Here is a 14,837-nt window from a genome sequence, read left to right as displayed (position 1 = left end):
AGCGGCCGGAGGAGCTGGAGGAGCCCGGGCAGGGCTGAGGGGCCCGGGCAGCGGGCGCAGGACGTCCGGCGGCGGCGGGCGGGGGTACCCGCGGTCCGGGCGGAGCTCAGCCCGGGGCGGGGCCGGGGCACTGCGGGTCCCGCTCAGCCGGGCCCGGAACGTGGCGCCGGGGGCCGGAGCGGGATCGGCCTGGCGGGGGCGGCCCCGGCCCCCGCAGGAGAAGGAGGAGAAGGAGAAGGAGGAGGAGGAGCAGCGCGATGGAGCAACAGGCGCCGCCGCCCCCGCCGGGGGCCGTGTCTGTGGGCCGGGCTCGGCGGGAGCAGGACGCGGAGCCTCCCCGGGTGAGCTGGGGCCGGACGGGCGGCGCTGGAGCGGCCGGGGAGGCGGGAAGGAGGCGCGGGCCGGACGCGGGCGGCGGGGGAGGCGGCGGGCGCGGCTGTCCCGGCTCGGAGCTCGGCGGGGGCGCAGGGCCCGCGGCCCCAGGCGCGGTGAGTGAGGGGCCGGGCCGAGCTCCCGGCGGGGCTGCGGGGGCTCCAGGCCGAGCGCTCGGCTCCCTTCGCCCCGAGCACCTCGGGCACCTCGAGTGACCCCGCTGCGGGGAGCCCCGGGGCGGTCCCGGTGCGGAGGGCCCGGGCCTGGCCCCGAGCGGGGCTGCTGTGCCCCGAGCGAGCTCGGCCGCCGCAGCCGGAGCGGGACAGAGCACAGAGCTCGGGTGTCGGCGTGGGCATTGTGCTCGCTCTGGCGCCCCCGTAAACAAACTCCAGTCCCGTTAAACTCTGCGAAGTTTGAAGGTAAAGAGTGTCAGGTGTACCTGGCGGCACCGCACAGCTCCTTCCTCCGCTCCCGTGGTGCAGAAAGTTGTGATGGGCTTGGCTGTAAGGGCTTTGTTACTGACAGGACTGAGCTGGAGATTGGATTCGGCCAGCGCGTCCTGGGTGACAGCAGATGTGACGATTGTGGCTCTGAGCACAGATTGGCGACCAGCGATGCGCGGGGTTATCCCTGCCCTGGCTTGGGGTTGCAGCCACAGGGATGCCCCTGGCGCCAGGGAGCAGACTGGAAATCCAGAGACCTGGGTGCCTATGCCTCTTCCTCCTCCTTTTTTCTTTTTCTTCTTCTTTTTCTTCTTCTTTTTCTTCTTCTTCCTTTTCTTCTTCTTCTTTTTCTTCTTCTTCTTTTTCTTCTTTTTCTTCTTTTTCTTCTTTTTCTTCTTTTTCTTCTTCTTTTTCTTCTTTTTCTTCTTTTCCTTTTTCTTCCTCTTCTTCTTCCTCTTCCTCCTCTTCTTCTTCTTCCTCCTCTTCTTCTTCTTCCTCCTCTTCTTCTTCTTCCTCCTCTTCTTCCTCTTCCTCCTCTTCTTCTTCCTCTTCTTCTTCCTCCTCTTCCTCCTCTTCTTCCTCCTCTTCTTCCTCTTCCTCCTCTTCTTCTTCCTCTTCTTCCTCTTCCTCCTCTTCTTCTTCTTCTTGGAGTTGTTCATAATTTTAGTGTTTTTCCTTTTTCTCGGAGGTTTTCACAATCTTAGGTGATATCTCTCCTGCGCTTTCTTCTGGTGTGAAACAAGAGCTCTTCAGGTGTTAATGGAACCCCTTATAGGCTCTTTGAAATGGATATGTGGCAAGTGGATAATTCCTAAACGGATGAGTGGATGTGCCATGAATGTTGCCCTAACAGGTGTTCCTAACAGGAGTGAGGTTACTGTTCATGCCCGACTTTTGCTGAATTACTGGTTCATCACTCCCTCTGGCTCACAGACAGGTCAGAGGGGAAGGTCTGTTTCTTCATTGATAGTTTGTGATTTAATGATATACGTATATCAATATATATATATATATATATAATTATTATTAACAATAACTAGCTTATAATTTATGTATGAACCAAAAAGTACTGTTTAAATTTAACTGTGGATTACATAGTTGTTACTACAATTTTTAGCAACATGTAGCATGCCTTGAATTAGGGTGGATCTAACTGCTGTCATAAGTGCAGATGTCTCCAAGCTCAGTATTGGAAGCTCACAATTTCTTTGCATTTAAAAAAAAAAACAAACAAACAAAAAAAAAAAAAAAAAACTTAAAAAACCCCCATTTTCTATAGAAAATTTTGTTTAAGCTCCAGCTAAGAAAAAAAATCTGTTTCCTTCCTGTTGGTGAATTCACATCACCCTGAGGTGGCTTAAACCTCCAGTGTTGGTGGTCTTTCATTTCTTTCCATACTATTTCTGTTGAGATTCTGCTCTGTTTAGGGGAAGGTTGGATGTGGTTGGCAAGGTTTAATATCTGTTCAGGAGTGTGGTGCAGCCTGGCTGAAGTGCTGCCTGCTGGGAGGTTTCAGGGACAGACTCCTTGTGCTTTATTTGTTCTTGGGCTCTTGTTGAAGCCAATTTCTGTTGCAGAAGAGCAGTAATACCCCAGAATATGGAGAGAAAACATAAAACCATTTTACAGATAAAATATAAAGTTGAGTAGAAGTTTTCATAGAAAGGGAAGCTCAGTTACAGATTTAAGCTGATTTTGGAAACCTGTATTTAGCATAAGTTACTGTCACTCTTTCCTTTCAGAATCCATTAGGAATGCCAGTTTTTCTGCTTGCCTCTTTTTGGTCTGTTTTTTTTTCCTCTTCCTAATGCTTCAATAAGCATCTTGAGCTCTTTAGATAATTTAAAATATAAAAATTCTACGTATCACACTTACAGCATCTTTTTTGGAAATTACAAAGAACTTTTTTTAAACGTGTCTTAACTATGGACTTGCCATCCAAGACATCATCTGTATAAGACATATTTAATTGCATTATGTAGCATTAAATAAGAGGAATTACATAGAGACCAACAAGCTCTGAAATATAACATTGGTGTTTTGATAGAACATTTACTTTTGCACCACATTGTTTTCTTTAGTCCTCTTGGAGCACAATGTGGATTTGCTGTTATCTCTTCTCCCTCGTCTTACTGGAACTCACTGGGAATCTGTTCCCTGTGGCTTTCAGCATAGCAATATGCTGCTCAGACACATCTTTCAGTGTGTATGGACACTTCTTTTATTCAATGGATGTTCTGTAGAGAGGGCTAAGCTTAACAAGCTTGATCAGGGAAGACAAAAGTTCTTGTAAGGTAAGTTTTGCTGTATATTCAGCTTCCTGATTGCTTTGGGGGTGGTTGGGAGTTCATTTCTTCTTGAAAAGGAAAAGACCAGAGAAGACTATGTGTGTTTTAGCACTCCACTTGCATGGCCAGCAGGGTTGAATCATGAGCACCTTCTTCCAGAAGAGACTTTTTCACCAGTTGTCCTGGGTTGCAGTGTAGGATGTACACAAAGTATTTATTCTATCACCATTTCCATGAACTATTGAAACCAGGTGGGGCAGTGTTTTCCCAGGCCCCTCCTTTGGGCTCTTCTGTTAATGCCCCATCAATGCCTTGCCCAGGACTCACAGGGAACTCCCTCCAGGAGCTCTCTCTGTTTAATGGGCCATCAAGGAGCCACTGCACGACTCCTCATCCCATTGGGAGATGCTCCGCCCAGGGGGAGGAGCCAAGCATTCCCACTTGGATATAAGCTGGGATTTGGGACAGGACAAGCAGCCCTGACCCACTGGATTCCCAGAGGATCAGAGCTACCAGACCTTTCTACAGGATCACTGCTTCAGGAACACCACCTCATCTGGACTGCTCCCACCACCCTGTTCAGGGTGTGTTCTGACTCTGTCAGTGGTCTTTTGTATTACTGCATTTATTTTATTTTATTTTTACGTTTTTACCTTTCTTCTTACTAAATTGTATTTCTGACTTGGAGCCTCTCACTCATTTTGCTTTCAAACCACAACACTAGTGAAGGAGATTTGTTGCCATTATTGTGGGAGCTTCTGTCTGATGTGACCTCTGCAGTAGGAGCTGATTTCTGCTATCTTATGCTGGTTTGAGAAGTAATGTTGAGAAGCTCGTGCCATCTTCTACTTTATTAGAAATATATGAGCTTCTAACTCAGACTTTCTCACCAGATCCTCTTCTGCACTTCATTTGAACCTTATTTGTTCTGCTGCACTAAGAAACTTCTTCTTTAGCATTGGTTTAGTACGTGCAAGCACCTTCTGTAGCAAAATGTTAGGCAGCCTAAATATGTGCATTACCATCACCTTCCACTGCATTAGCAGGAGAGGAGCAGTGGCGACTGGAAAGTGGGGATGACTTTGTAATGAGTACTTTTTGTGGGTTGGTACCATAATCATAATCTTTTTTACTTGTGGTTTGAGTGCCAGACTCAGTTTTACTGGTTTTAGGGTTTTTTCTTTTTACCTCATGATGTTTTACTGCCTTACGTAGTTCTCATGATAGCAGGAATTAAATAGTACCATATTCCACAAATCACCATCATAGTTTCCTTTTATTTTAATGAGATTATTTCACGTCACAGGATATTAGAGGCAGAAACCACTTCACTCGGACTGAGAGGATGTCTCCTCATGGATTCTCCTTGTTGTTACAGACTCACAGTATGATCCTGGAAGCATCATTAACAGCTCTGTGCGTTCATTTGTTTGTGCACAGTAAACTGCCAGAAAAGACAGCTGTTGTTGGACTTGTCTCCCTGGTGCTGCTGGAGGTTGTGCTGGGTGCTTTGTGCCCTTGCAGAGGCCTCACTGCTGAGGGCTCAGTAGCTCTTGGTGGTCCTGGGCAGGCAGCTCCAGCTGGCCGAGCAGCAGAGTCCCTGTGGTCAGGCACAGGGGTGGGTGACATGTCACTGCTGCCCCTGAGCTCCCCAGGGTGGGGCTGGCTGTGCCTTCTCACCAAGCCAGGCCTCCCGCTGGAGGCAGTTATGGCCACAGCTGGTGGGGAATCTATTTCTTGAAATATTTATCTTCTGGATAACTGAAGTTCACGGCTGGTTGTGGTGCCGCTTGTGGAAGCTGCAGTCGTTCACTCTGGATGTGATAAAAGCGTGGGAAATACACCACATTTGGTGTTTTTCATTGTGCCTGATGCAGGTCAGTGATCAGGAAATACACAGGGAGGGAGACAGCAGCCACCTTTAAAGACACATGGAGAAATTGGTGCCCCTGGCACCTGGGCACTCACCAGCCCCTTTCCTGCAGTACCTCCAAGACTTCTGGTGACTAATTACCTTTCTCAGAGTTTCCTCATCTTTGTGTTTGGACATGCGTAACTGCTGCATCTTCATATTCAGTCCTTGCCCTCAGGTCACAACAGACTGCCCATGTGATGAGGTTTATTGTCAGATGCTCACAGATGTGTGAGTTACTGCACTGCTTGAATGAAGCAACGTGTTCAGTGCCAGCATTAGCAAGACTATTATAGAAAAAGCAACCTTACAGATGAAAGGAAAAGAGGTTTTGGTTCAGTCTACAATAGACTGTAGCTCAGTCTACTGCAGGACAAGAAACAATACACAAAGGAGATTTGGATATTAGGAAAAATACTTTAATGATGAAAATCCTGAAGCAGTGTAAGGAAATTGCCTGAGTAAAGCGTGGAATCTCCTTCAATAGAGAAGTTCAGAAAAAGTTTGGACAAACACACAAACACTGTGAGAAAAGAATGGATATAATAAAAAAAAAAAAGAAATCAGTGGTTTCTATCTTGATACTTTGCTATTGTTATTTGACTTAAGGAGGAAAAGAAAAAAAAAGGAAAAGTCTGTAGACCAATTGATCCTTGTGACAGGATGTCAGTTTGCAGCTTGCTTCCCTTTCCACCTTTAAAAATATGCCCCAGCTGGCTCTGGTAATGTATTTAAGCCCTGTGGTTGTTGTGTTGTGGTAACAATATGTGATATTCTTAAGCTTTTTCAATCTGCAGGACTAAAACTAGATGGCACCAATCTTAATCATAGTAGTCTAAACCTTTAATGAATATTTTCAAGTACTTTGTATGTTGCCATATGTATTGTATTTTATTGCCTGTTGCCAAATACTGTTACTGCACAGCTCTCAACTGCCTTGTGATCAGAGCTGGACTGAGATGTTCTTGCTGAGTTCTTGAGTATCCTTGGGAGAGAGTAGGGTTTGCATGACAGAAACAGTTACTGACTGCAGAGGAGTGGTTGAGGAAAATGTGCAATGTAGAAAGTTAAATAAGGAGAAAGGGGGTAACCACAATCAGTGGAACTAGGACTTTCTGCAGCTCCCTTTAAACAATGTCTTATGATTAGAAGGCTTAAATCTTTTTTTCCTTTGTTTTTTTTGTATTACCTGAAGTTGTCAGTGTGGGAGGGTGGCTCTCCCAAGAATGACTCTACTCTTGTTAAAATAAGTTGTATGTCCCACTTACTTCTGTGAGTTTGTGGTTCTAAAAAGTTGTCCTTCCCTTCCCAAATATGAACAATTTGCAGCTGCTTGTTGTTGGATGTAGATGTTTGTGAGCAGAGGTTGTGGTGCAGGTTCTTTGGTTCAAAGAGATTTTACACGTTTTTTCACTGTCTGTATATGCCTATGCTTCTGTGTGATCTGCACATCAAACTTCAGATGTACCAGCACCATCTTCATGTTCACAGCTGCCACCTGTTCCCTACCTGGTGACTCTGCTTAGTGGTGTAGAATCAAATAGTTTGGCTGAGGAGAAAAGCACTTCTGAGTGTGTGGAGTGCAGCATTTGTAAACAGACTGCAGCTGCTCTTGTGTCTAGAAGACATCATTCATAGGGAATGATATGTTTTGCAAAACTCTTTCTGTTGTTCGTATACCCTCAAAAAGAGATTTAATAGATAAACAATTTACTTTTGTAAGAATCTGGTTCTGAATTCATAATTTGTTCTGCAGCGATGCTGGTGGCTTTAATTTCTGCTGTACGGTGCCTAATAGTTCGATCTCTTTTTTGAGTAACATTTCTTAACACACCATTTCTCCCTTTCCCCCCCTGCCAGATTTCTTTCTGTGGATCAAAATCCTTGAGAAGAACAAGCCCTGACAGTCCCATGCTGAGCAAAGCTGAGTTTGTGGAGAAGGTTCGGCAGAGCAACCAGGCTTGCCATGAGGGCGATTTCCACACGGCCATCGTGCTCTACAACGAGGCCCTGGGCGTGGACCCCCAGAACTGCATCCTCTACAGCAACAGGTCTGCAGCCTACATGAAAATCCACCAGTATGACAAGGCCTTGGATGATGCCATCAAAGCACGGCTCCTGAATCCCAAATGGCCCAAGGTAAGGGAGGAAATCCTGTGGGATTATTGGTCACACATTTAACACCCCGCTATAAATGACTGCATGTATTTCTGTCCTAAAAGACAGATTTTTTTTTTTTTCTAAAAGCTCCAGATAATAACATATTTTCTGTTTAAAAGTTGTGTGACTTGAATTACCTGTTGGGTATTAAACAGTTTTCTATGTAAGCATACTGTTCCCCAATGGGAGTATGCTACTATTTTGCTGTTTTAACACAGCATGGTTCCTGGGTTGTGAAGACCAGACATCTGTTTTAATGTTTAATGTAGTCAGCATTCATCAGCATCCAGGAACATGTGGTTCCAAAACTTGGAGAGGTAGCATAGAGATTCTTATTAGTACATTAGAATGATAAGGCCTTTCAAAATTCAAAGAGTGTTTGTGTATAATGTATTTTGGACAAACATTTGAAGAAATATGTATCTTGGCATTCTCAGTAAGACTTGACTATGTAAGGGAACATTTGTGAAGAGTAAATGATGTTGGTTGCCTCTTCCTCCTGGGCTTGCTTCCCACCAGCTGCCATTGATTGCTCCAGTAGCTGCCTCGCCTTGGCTAGTCCAGGGCCAGTCCTTTGCATGCTAATTGATTGTAACAGCATCTGCTCCAGATTCCATTTCTCCTGTCAATCCCTCATTGTGTCCTTATGAGCCACTTTAGCTAAAGGTGCAGTTTAAGAGCAGACTCATCACTCAGGCTCCTCTCCTCAGAAATGAGAGCAGGTGGCAGTTGTGGTGCTCTGCTCCAGCTGGGCTCCAAACTACTGAAGTTTAGTTTTCTTCTGTTTCAAAGCAGATCACTCTTAGTCTTGTAGTTTGATTTGCAGTTGTGTATTAGCCTCTGGAAAAGCTTTTTCGTATGCTTCCTTAAGACTTGAATTAGTCCACGTTAGAAGAAACTCCTGCTTTGTCAGGGAGATGATTTATAAACTTCCTAGTTGTGTTGTTGTCAAGTGGTGTTTTCTTTGGTCATTAACTGGTTTGTATTCCTACATGTCATAAAATATTTTGTATGAAGGACTCTGTTTAACAGTGGAAAATTTTGTTACTGCCATTAAACTCTGGCTGTCCAGGTTGGGTGGCTGCAGGTGGCTGAGGAGTGTAAAAAGCCAGGATGCCTGTGCTCAGTTTTGTATCCTGGTTCTTAGAAGTCTGGTAGTGATTTAATACAGAGCTGACTTAGATGAAAAGTTGTAAAAAGGTTTCATAAAAGAATACTTTCAAAATGCCAGTCACAGAAGTACAACTACCTTTGAAATGATCAGTGGAAAAGACTTGTGGATCAAAATAGAAGATAAGATGGAAAAGATTTATGAGCTTAAAAAGGCTGTGTTACATGGAGGCATTACTAAATACAGACATAATAGACTTATATATTGATGCAGTACTAAGGTGAAATATTAAAAAAAAAACCCAAAATATTCTTAATAATAAAAAAAGAGATTTCTTTTTTCCAGGTAGACCATATCAGTGAGTTAAAAAAACATGAAGTAACTCTGTTTCAATTCTAGTTCTGCTATTAAATGTCCACCTGATCTTAAACAAACTTTATTTCTTTGTTTATTCTTGTTTTACAAAAAGTCAGGACTCGCTTCTACAGAACATTTTGAGCCTCATTGGTGGAAAAAGTACTGGAAGACTTAAATGAGGTTGCTGTGATGACATAGCATCTGTTCTTGTTTTATTCTGTCAGTGTGTAATGGATATCTTTCTGTTTGATATACAATGTTTATATACTTCAAAAGTTACTATCAGTTGGCAGTGGAAGAGTCAACACAGCTTTTGCAGGCATCCTGTCCTGAATAAAGCTCAGCCACAGTCACTGGTTGTATCTTCCCTTTTATCTTCTCACAGTGGTATCTTTAGTTTGTCAGTGCATCACACACTTCCTTCTTTTCTCTTAAACCCTCACAATCCTATTTGGAACCTTGTCTCTGTTTCTTTAACTTTTAAAGATTTGGTGTTGTTTTTTTTTTTTTCAGATCATCCCTCCATATTTTCCTTCAGAGGCCATTTCTTTGTTATCTTTTGTTGTCATGTTTCTTTTAAGACTTTGTATGTAGAAACAGATCCTTAATTTCACTTGGGCTGAAGGTGCAATAGTAAATGTAAACATAAAATTAATTTCCCTTCAAGGCCTTTCATTAGCTGGATTGAAGGTCAAAAAGGTGTTGAACAGAAATGGTTTGTAGAGATTGGAGTCTGACTGTGCTGCCTGCCAGTTGTGATAGAAGTCTCTCATAAAATTGCCTTGGCTGGGAGTGTGGCTTGGCTTTTAGAAAGGAGCAATGATGCTGCTACAGTAACTGAAATAATGAAAACCCACAGCTGAATTAATTATTTTTTTATCCTCTGTATGCTCATTCCACACCCTTCTACATAGTACCTTCCTTTCACTTTGGATTGCTGTTCCCACAAATCATCTGCAATGACTCTAGACTTTAGAAGAGAATGAAAAATTTTACCAGAGTCTTTCTGTTACTGATTTGGCAGCTCCACAATGAGGGTGACTGTTGGCTTAAGACATGGAGGCCATTCACTGCCCCTCTGTCTTTATTCTGTGTCCTGAATTTGTGTTAGTTTGGTGAGGACTGGTTGCTTCTAGTTTAGGTTAGATAGTAGAAAAAAATTCTTCACAAGAAAGAGTGGTTCAGCATTGGAATGGGCTGCCCAGGGAGGTGGTTGAGTCACCATCCCTGGAGGTTTTTAAAAAAAGACTTGATGAGGCACTTGGTGCTGTGGTTTGGCTGGTGAGGTGATGTTTGATCACAGGTTGGACTGTGTGATCTCCAAAGTCTTTTCCAGCCTAGTTTATTCTGTGAAACCTAGTTTATTCTGTGATTCTGTTTTCCTCATTTTCAACATTTGCAATTTCTAAAAGGTGTATTTGTATTTTTATTACATATTTAATCCTAATTTTAGCCAGAACATAAAGGTGTACTTTGGGGAAGGAATTAACTAGTCTGGTATGTTTTGAACACAGGCATTTCAAGAATATCTGACACCAGGAAATAGCCAGTGGTGTTTAGAAGCTTAGAGGAGGTGCAGATGGTGGAGTGTCAGTTTGTAGAGCATCCCTACACAGTACAGGGATATTTATTTCCTTGTGTGTGTTTGTGTAACTTGTCAGCCTGAGAGAAAAGGAGGGCTCTTTCTGAAGTTGAAAACTCGTATGTTTCAATGTCAATCTTTATTTACCAATTTTTAAAAAAAGAATTATTTTTATTGGTAGAACTGGACTGGGGAGATCGAAACTTCTGTATACAAAGTCTAAGCATGTTTATTAATTAGCCAGAAGAGGGAGCTCAGTAGGGACAACTGGTATTTGGTTTGAAGGCCTGAGTTTTAAATACAGAGCCTGACTTCCTTTCTCTTAGGAAGTTGGAAAATTAATTTGAATGCAGGCTTTTTGAGTTTTGAACTACTAAATGCAAGTTTCTGTATTTCTTTTTCTCCTTTGGGTACAAACTACATTTCTTGGGTAGTTTGTTAATTCTTATTTTTTTGCTCCTACTCCACTTAATGCTTGTTTACATCAGTTCAATACAATCTATTGCTGAAAGTCATGCTCTTAACATCCTCACCCCTAAAATCTTTCTTTAAAGCATTAATTAATGTTAGATAATGAGCAGGTATGTTTATACAAATGCATATGCTTTTCTATTAGCTCAAGACATGAACAATAAGAAAGTGATTGCAGAGAGAAATATCAGATCTCTTACACACCACAATAACTCATTGTGTGTGGCTGAAACATGTTTGTAACAACAGCACAAAAACCTGTTCATAGGCTTTGTCTGAGAGGGCTGGCTTGTGAGTTCTGTATTTGAAAAATATTTTGTATACGTAGCACTGAGAAATGCAAGGATAACAGAATATTTCAGGAATTAAACTGCATTTTGGAAATATCCAAGAGGCAAATCATATCAGGCTCATTTTGTTCTTTGATTTCCCACTGAACAGTTTTCTTTGTTTTGCTGTTGATCATGCTCTAGAAAATTTTTATTCTGTTTCTCTTCGCAGCTGTGCAGCCTTAGGCATGGTACATGAAAATGGAGGGATATATATTTTATGTGACTCTGATACCTGAACAATCTCTCCTTAGTTCTTGCTGATTTGGGGATATTTTTTAATCCTCACATTATAGGAAAAAATGCTGTGGCTTAAATGATTTAAATTTGGACCTAATTCTGTGCTAAAACGTAGATTTCACTACCCGTCGAGTGCTGGCTCAGTGCTGTGACAGCTAACAAAAGGTACAAACTGCCTACTGCTGCTGAACAATTAACTGGGTTTTGGCATTGATTTATTCTCTTAATCTCTCAACAGAAAAGTTGTTCATTAACAGGAGATGAAATGACTTTGTCAAACTTGAATACGTTTGGCTAATAGGAACATTCACAGCCTAAGACAAATGGAAGCAAGAATCACAGAGATGGATGTTTTCAGCCCTCTGAGGGGTACCTTGATTTTATTTGATTTCTTTGTCCTGTGTGAGTAGAAGGATGCTGAGTGTACCATTTAGTGCCTCTGTGCTGTTTGAAGCCCCAGGGACTGGTGCTTGAGGAGCAGCATTCCCTGAAAAGCACAGTGGGTTGCTGAGTGAGAGGGAGCCAAGCTGGCAAGCAGGTTTAAAGATCAGGGTTCAGTAATGCTTTCTGATTATTGCAACTGTTCAAGGCAGTAGGCAGGGAAAAATGTTATTTCTTAATATTGTATCATCCTTTTTTAGAGCTGAAACACCTTTTAGAGAGAAGTTGAATAGTCTGGAGAATGTAGTTAATGCAAAAGGAGTGCCGTGTGCGTATGTAATTCAGAAGTAACTAGGAAGAATTACAGCACTTTTCATCAGGCACAAGTTTCTCTTATGGCCTTTGTCTCTCCTAATTTAAAATTATTGCCTCAATTTAAAAATGTGGGTTAGTATCTCTAGTGGAGGAAAAAAAAGGAAGAACAGAAAGAAAGGGGAATTGTGAGCCGTGAAGCCTTTGGGTGTTTGCACTGCAAGAGGGGTTTAGGTGTTGTCATCTCACTGTAGGGGAATTTGGCAGAAGAGCTTGCACTGGTATTTTGTTAAGTGACTCCAGCTGTCAGTCATATAACCAGGACTTTCACAAGAAAAAGGGACACTTGCATGTCCACTTGCACTTCTCCTGAGCGCTTGGCCATCTTTATAAACAAATCTTCACATGTTCTACCAATCCCTAATGACTTTCTCAATGAATGGCAAGCAGAGTGCCCACCCTCGGTCCCGTGTAAAACTTTTGAGCAAAGAATGTGACTTGACCACATAACTTTTTTCATGAATAGACCTCTTGTTTTTAATTTGATGAGCAAGGAACTTTCCAGTCCTGTCCTTCAGCTTACAGTCTGTCTTTAATTTGCAGAAAGTTGCATTCCAGTTTTTCAGACATATAACCATTTAACAGACTTTGCTAGGACTTGTGTTACGTTATTGTGACATTTGTGCATTTCTTTCTGTCTTTTGTGTTGCAAAATCACAGCATAGCTGAAGTTGGCTGGGACCCTTGGAGATGAATGCAGGGTCAGCTGGAGCAGGTTGCCCATGACATTGTCTGGTTGGGTTTTGAATATCTCCAGGGGTGGAGACTCCACAGCCTCTCTGGGCAACACATTCCTGTGTTTGACCACCTCACCAAAGAATTTTCTGCTCCTTCCCCACCTTTTTTTTTTTTTCCAATTCGATATTTAAATAACAAGCATCACGTAGTATTTTGACAACTTTATGGAGTTAATGGCTTTTCTCAACAGTCAAGTTTACCTGGAGAAGTATTCTCTACACCAAAAGTGATGGTTATGGCATTGCTGGGGGAAAATTGCTGGGTAGATAAGGTGTACAGGTTCTCCTTTCCCTAAATTCTTAAAATTACAGAGCAGTAGCAGTGCAACATGAGAGCAGGGGACAGGAGCACAGTGGACTGATGACACTATAGTTATGTCATCCTAAAATATATTTATATATATATTTTCACATGTAATGCTTGTCTGTCTTAGACAAGTGCACAAGAAAAATTGCTTCTTTCTAAGAAATTGGCTTATTGCCTTAGAATTGGAAAAGCTTACAGAGATACTTGAGTCTCAGCATGCAACAAATCAACACAGATTTTCCAAGCACTTACTGTAGGGTTTCATTATTCCTTCCTTTGTTTTCTGGAACCTTTTTGTATATGGAATAAAGCAACTTCAAATTTTCTTTTATGGAATTAACTGCAGTTATTGTACTTAGTCTAAATGCCGTAATGTAAATTTCTCTCCTGGAACGTGTTAGTTTTTTACCCCATAGTTCTCTTGTTACTGGAACTAGTTATATTACTGTGCAGGCATGGTATAATGGTTTTTATTGCTCATATATCAGAATATCAAAGCACAAATGCAGAAGTAATTCTGAAATGCAGAAGTGAGGATTGATCTGCAAGGGAGATATTTAAGAAAAAGTATCTTGTTATCTGCTCATTGAGATTCAAGCACATTACCACTGGTTAGCATTGTAAGACATGTGGACTGCCTTCATTTATTTATACAATACTGGGTTTTGTACCCCATAGTTTCAGACTAAAACCTTATTATGTGTTGTTCCCTCTTTTCTCACCTACCCAGACTCTGAAGAGTTAGTTGCCAGATGTTTTTACTGCTCAGTTTTTAGTTTTACGGTGATTTGTTCCTTCAGTTTTGTTATTGTTAAGAATGAGATATACATTCCTTGTTTTTACTCAGCATACAAGGGTTGAGTTTCCTCATCTTGGAGATTAATTCCTTTGCTAATATTCCCAAAATGGTGACAACTTCTGAAGTGTGGAATTGTGGAGGGTTGGAGTGATGTGTGGAGAAATGAATGAAGCACATGAGAGGGCGCTCTGTGCTCAGGCGTTCAGCAGGGCCTGGGATCTCATTCCAGCTCTGTGCAGATACTCACATTTTTTAGATACTTCGAAGTGGAATTTCCTTAATTTCTTTCCGCAGTTGGTAATGTTCCTGCTGCCCATTGTGTTTGTCTGGCATCAGGCAGGGCTGGCTGGCATGGCAATGCTGGCAGAGGCAGCTCCTGAGGCTACAGTGTCACTGATGCTCAGCAGCAGGAGAGCAGCTGTTCTGAGCTGTGCTTTCTGAAATGGTTTGCTTCACTCTCGTTATCTATACAGATTTGGGTTTTTTGCATTTTAATTGTTTGCTCTGATTTTGTTACCTTAGTGTCTGTAAGCTGCTTATCCCCATCTATTCTTCCTTTTGCTACAATTACATACTTTGCTCCTTTGATTAAATCAAATCACCAACAACTGTGTCTCAGATGTTTTTGGTTTTGTTCTGCAGCAAATAGTCCTGTTTTTCTTAGGGTTTGCCATTCTGGGTTTGTCCCAGCTCTCTGAATTTATGCTGTAGTTCCGGTTGGCCAAGGACTAGAATTTGAGCAGCACAAGGGAAACTGCCTAAGAGGTTGTGGATTATAGAGAGTGCATCAAGCCCTCCTCTCCTTTGAGAGTTGCTCATAGGTGGCTGAGTGACAATAAAGAACAGGAGGGGATTTGAGTGGATTCAAGGATGCTGTACCTGGTTTCTCTGTTATAGACAAGAATGGTCTTATAAACCTGCATTTCTTGTTTGGCTGTACAGGCTGATACATCATGGCATTTCTGGACATCACTGG

At 42.4% G+C, this 14,837-nt stretch overlaps 1 protein-coding gene across 1 annotated transcript in view; it reads left to right on the top strand.

Moving 5' to 3' along the window:
• Positions 1–236: 236 nt before the first annotated feature.
• The window catches only part of TTC28 (tetratricopeptide repeat domain 28), a 109,238-nt gene continuing 94,637 nt past the window's right edge, over positions 237–14,837 (top strand). Inside the window, exons 1-2 of the mRNA XM_083873981.1 lie at positions 237–341; positions 6,876–7,154. Of these exons, the coding sequence (XP_083730107.1) occupies positions 258–341; positions 6,876–7,154 (363 nt within the window). The 5' untranslated portion in view covers positions 237–257. The remainder of the gene's footprint in view (positions 342–6,875; positions 7,155–14,837) is intronic.

This window comes from Zosterops lateralis, assembly GCF_965231275.1.
Source record: "Zosterops lateralis genome assembly, chromosome: 17".
NCBI lineage: Eukaryota > Metazoa > Chordata > Aves > Passeriformes > Zosteropidae > Zosterops > Zosterops lateralis.
The sequence above is the reverse complement of the archived record's forward strand: the minus strand, read 5'-3'. Positions and strand labels throughout refer to the sequence as shown.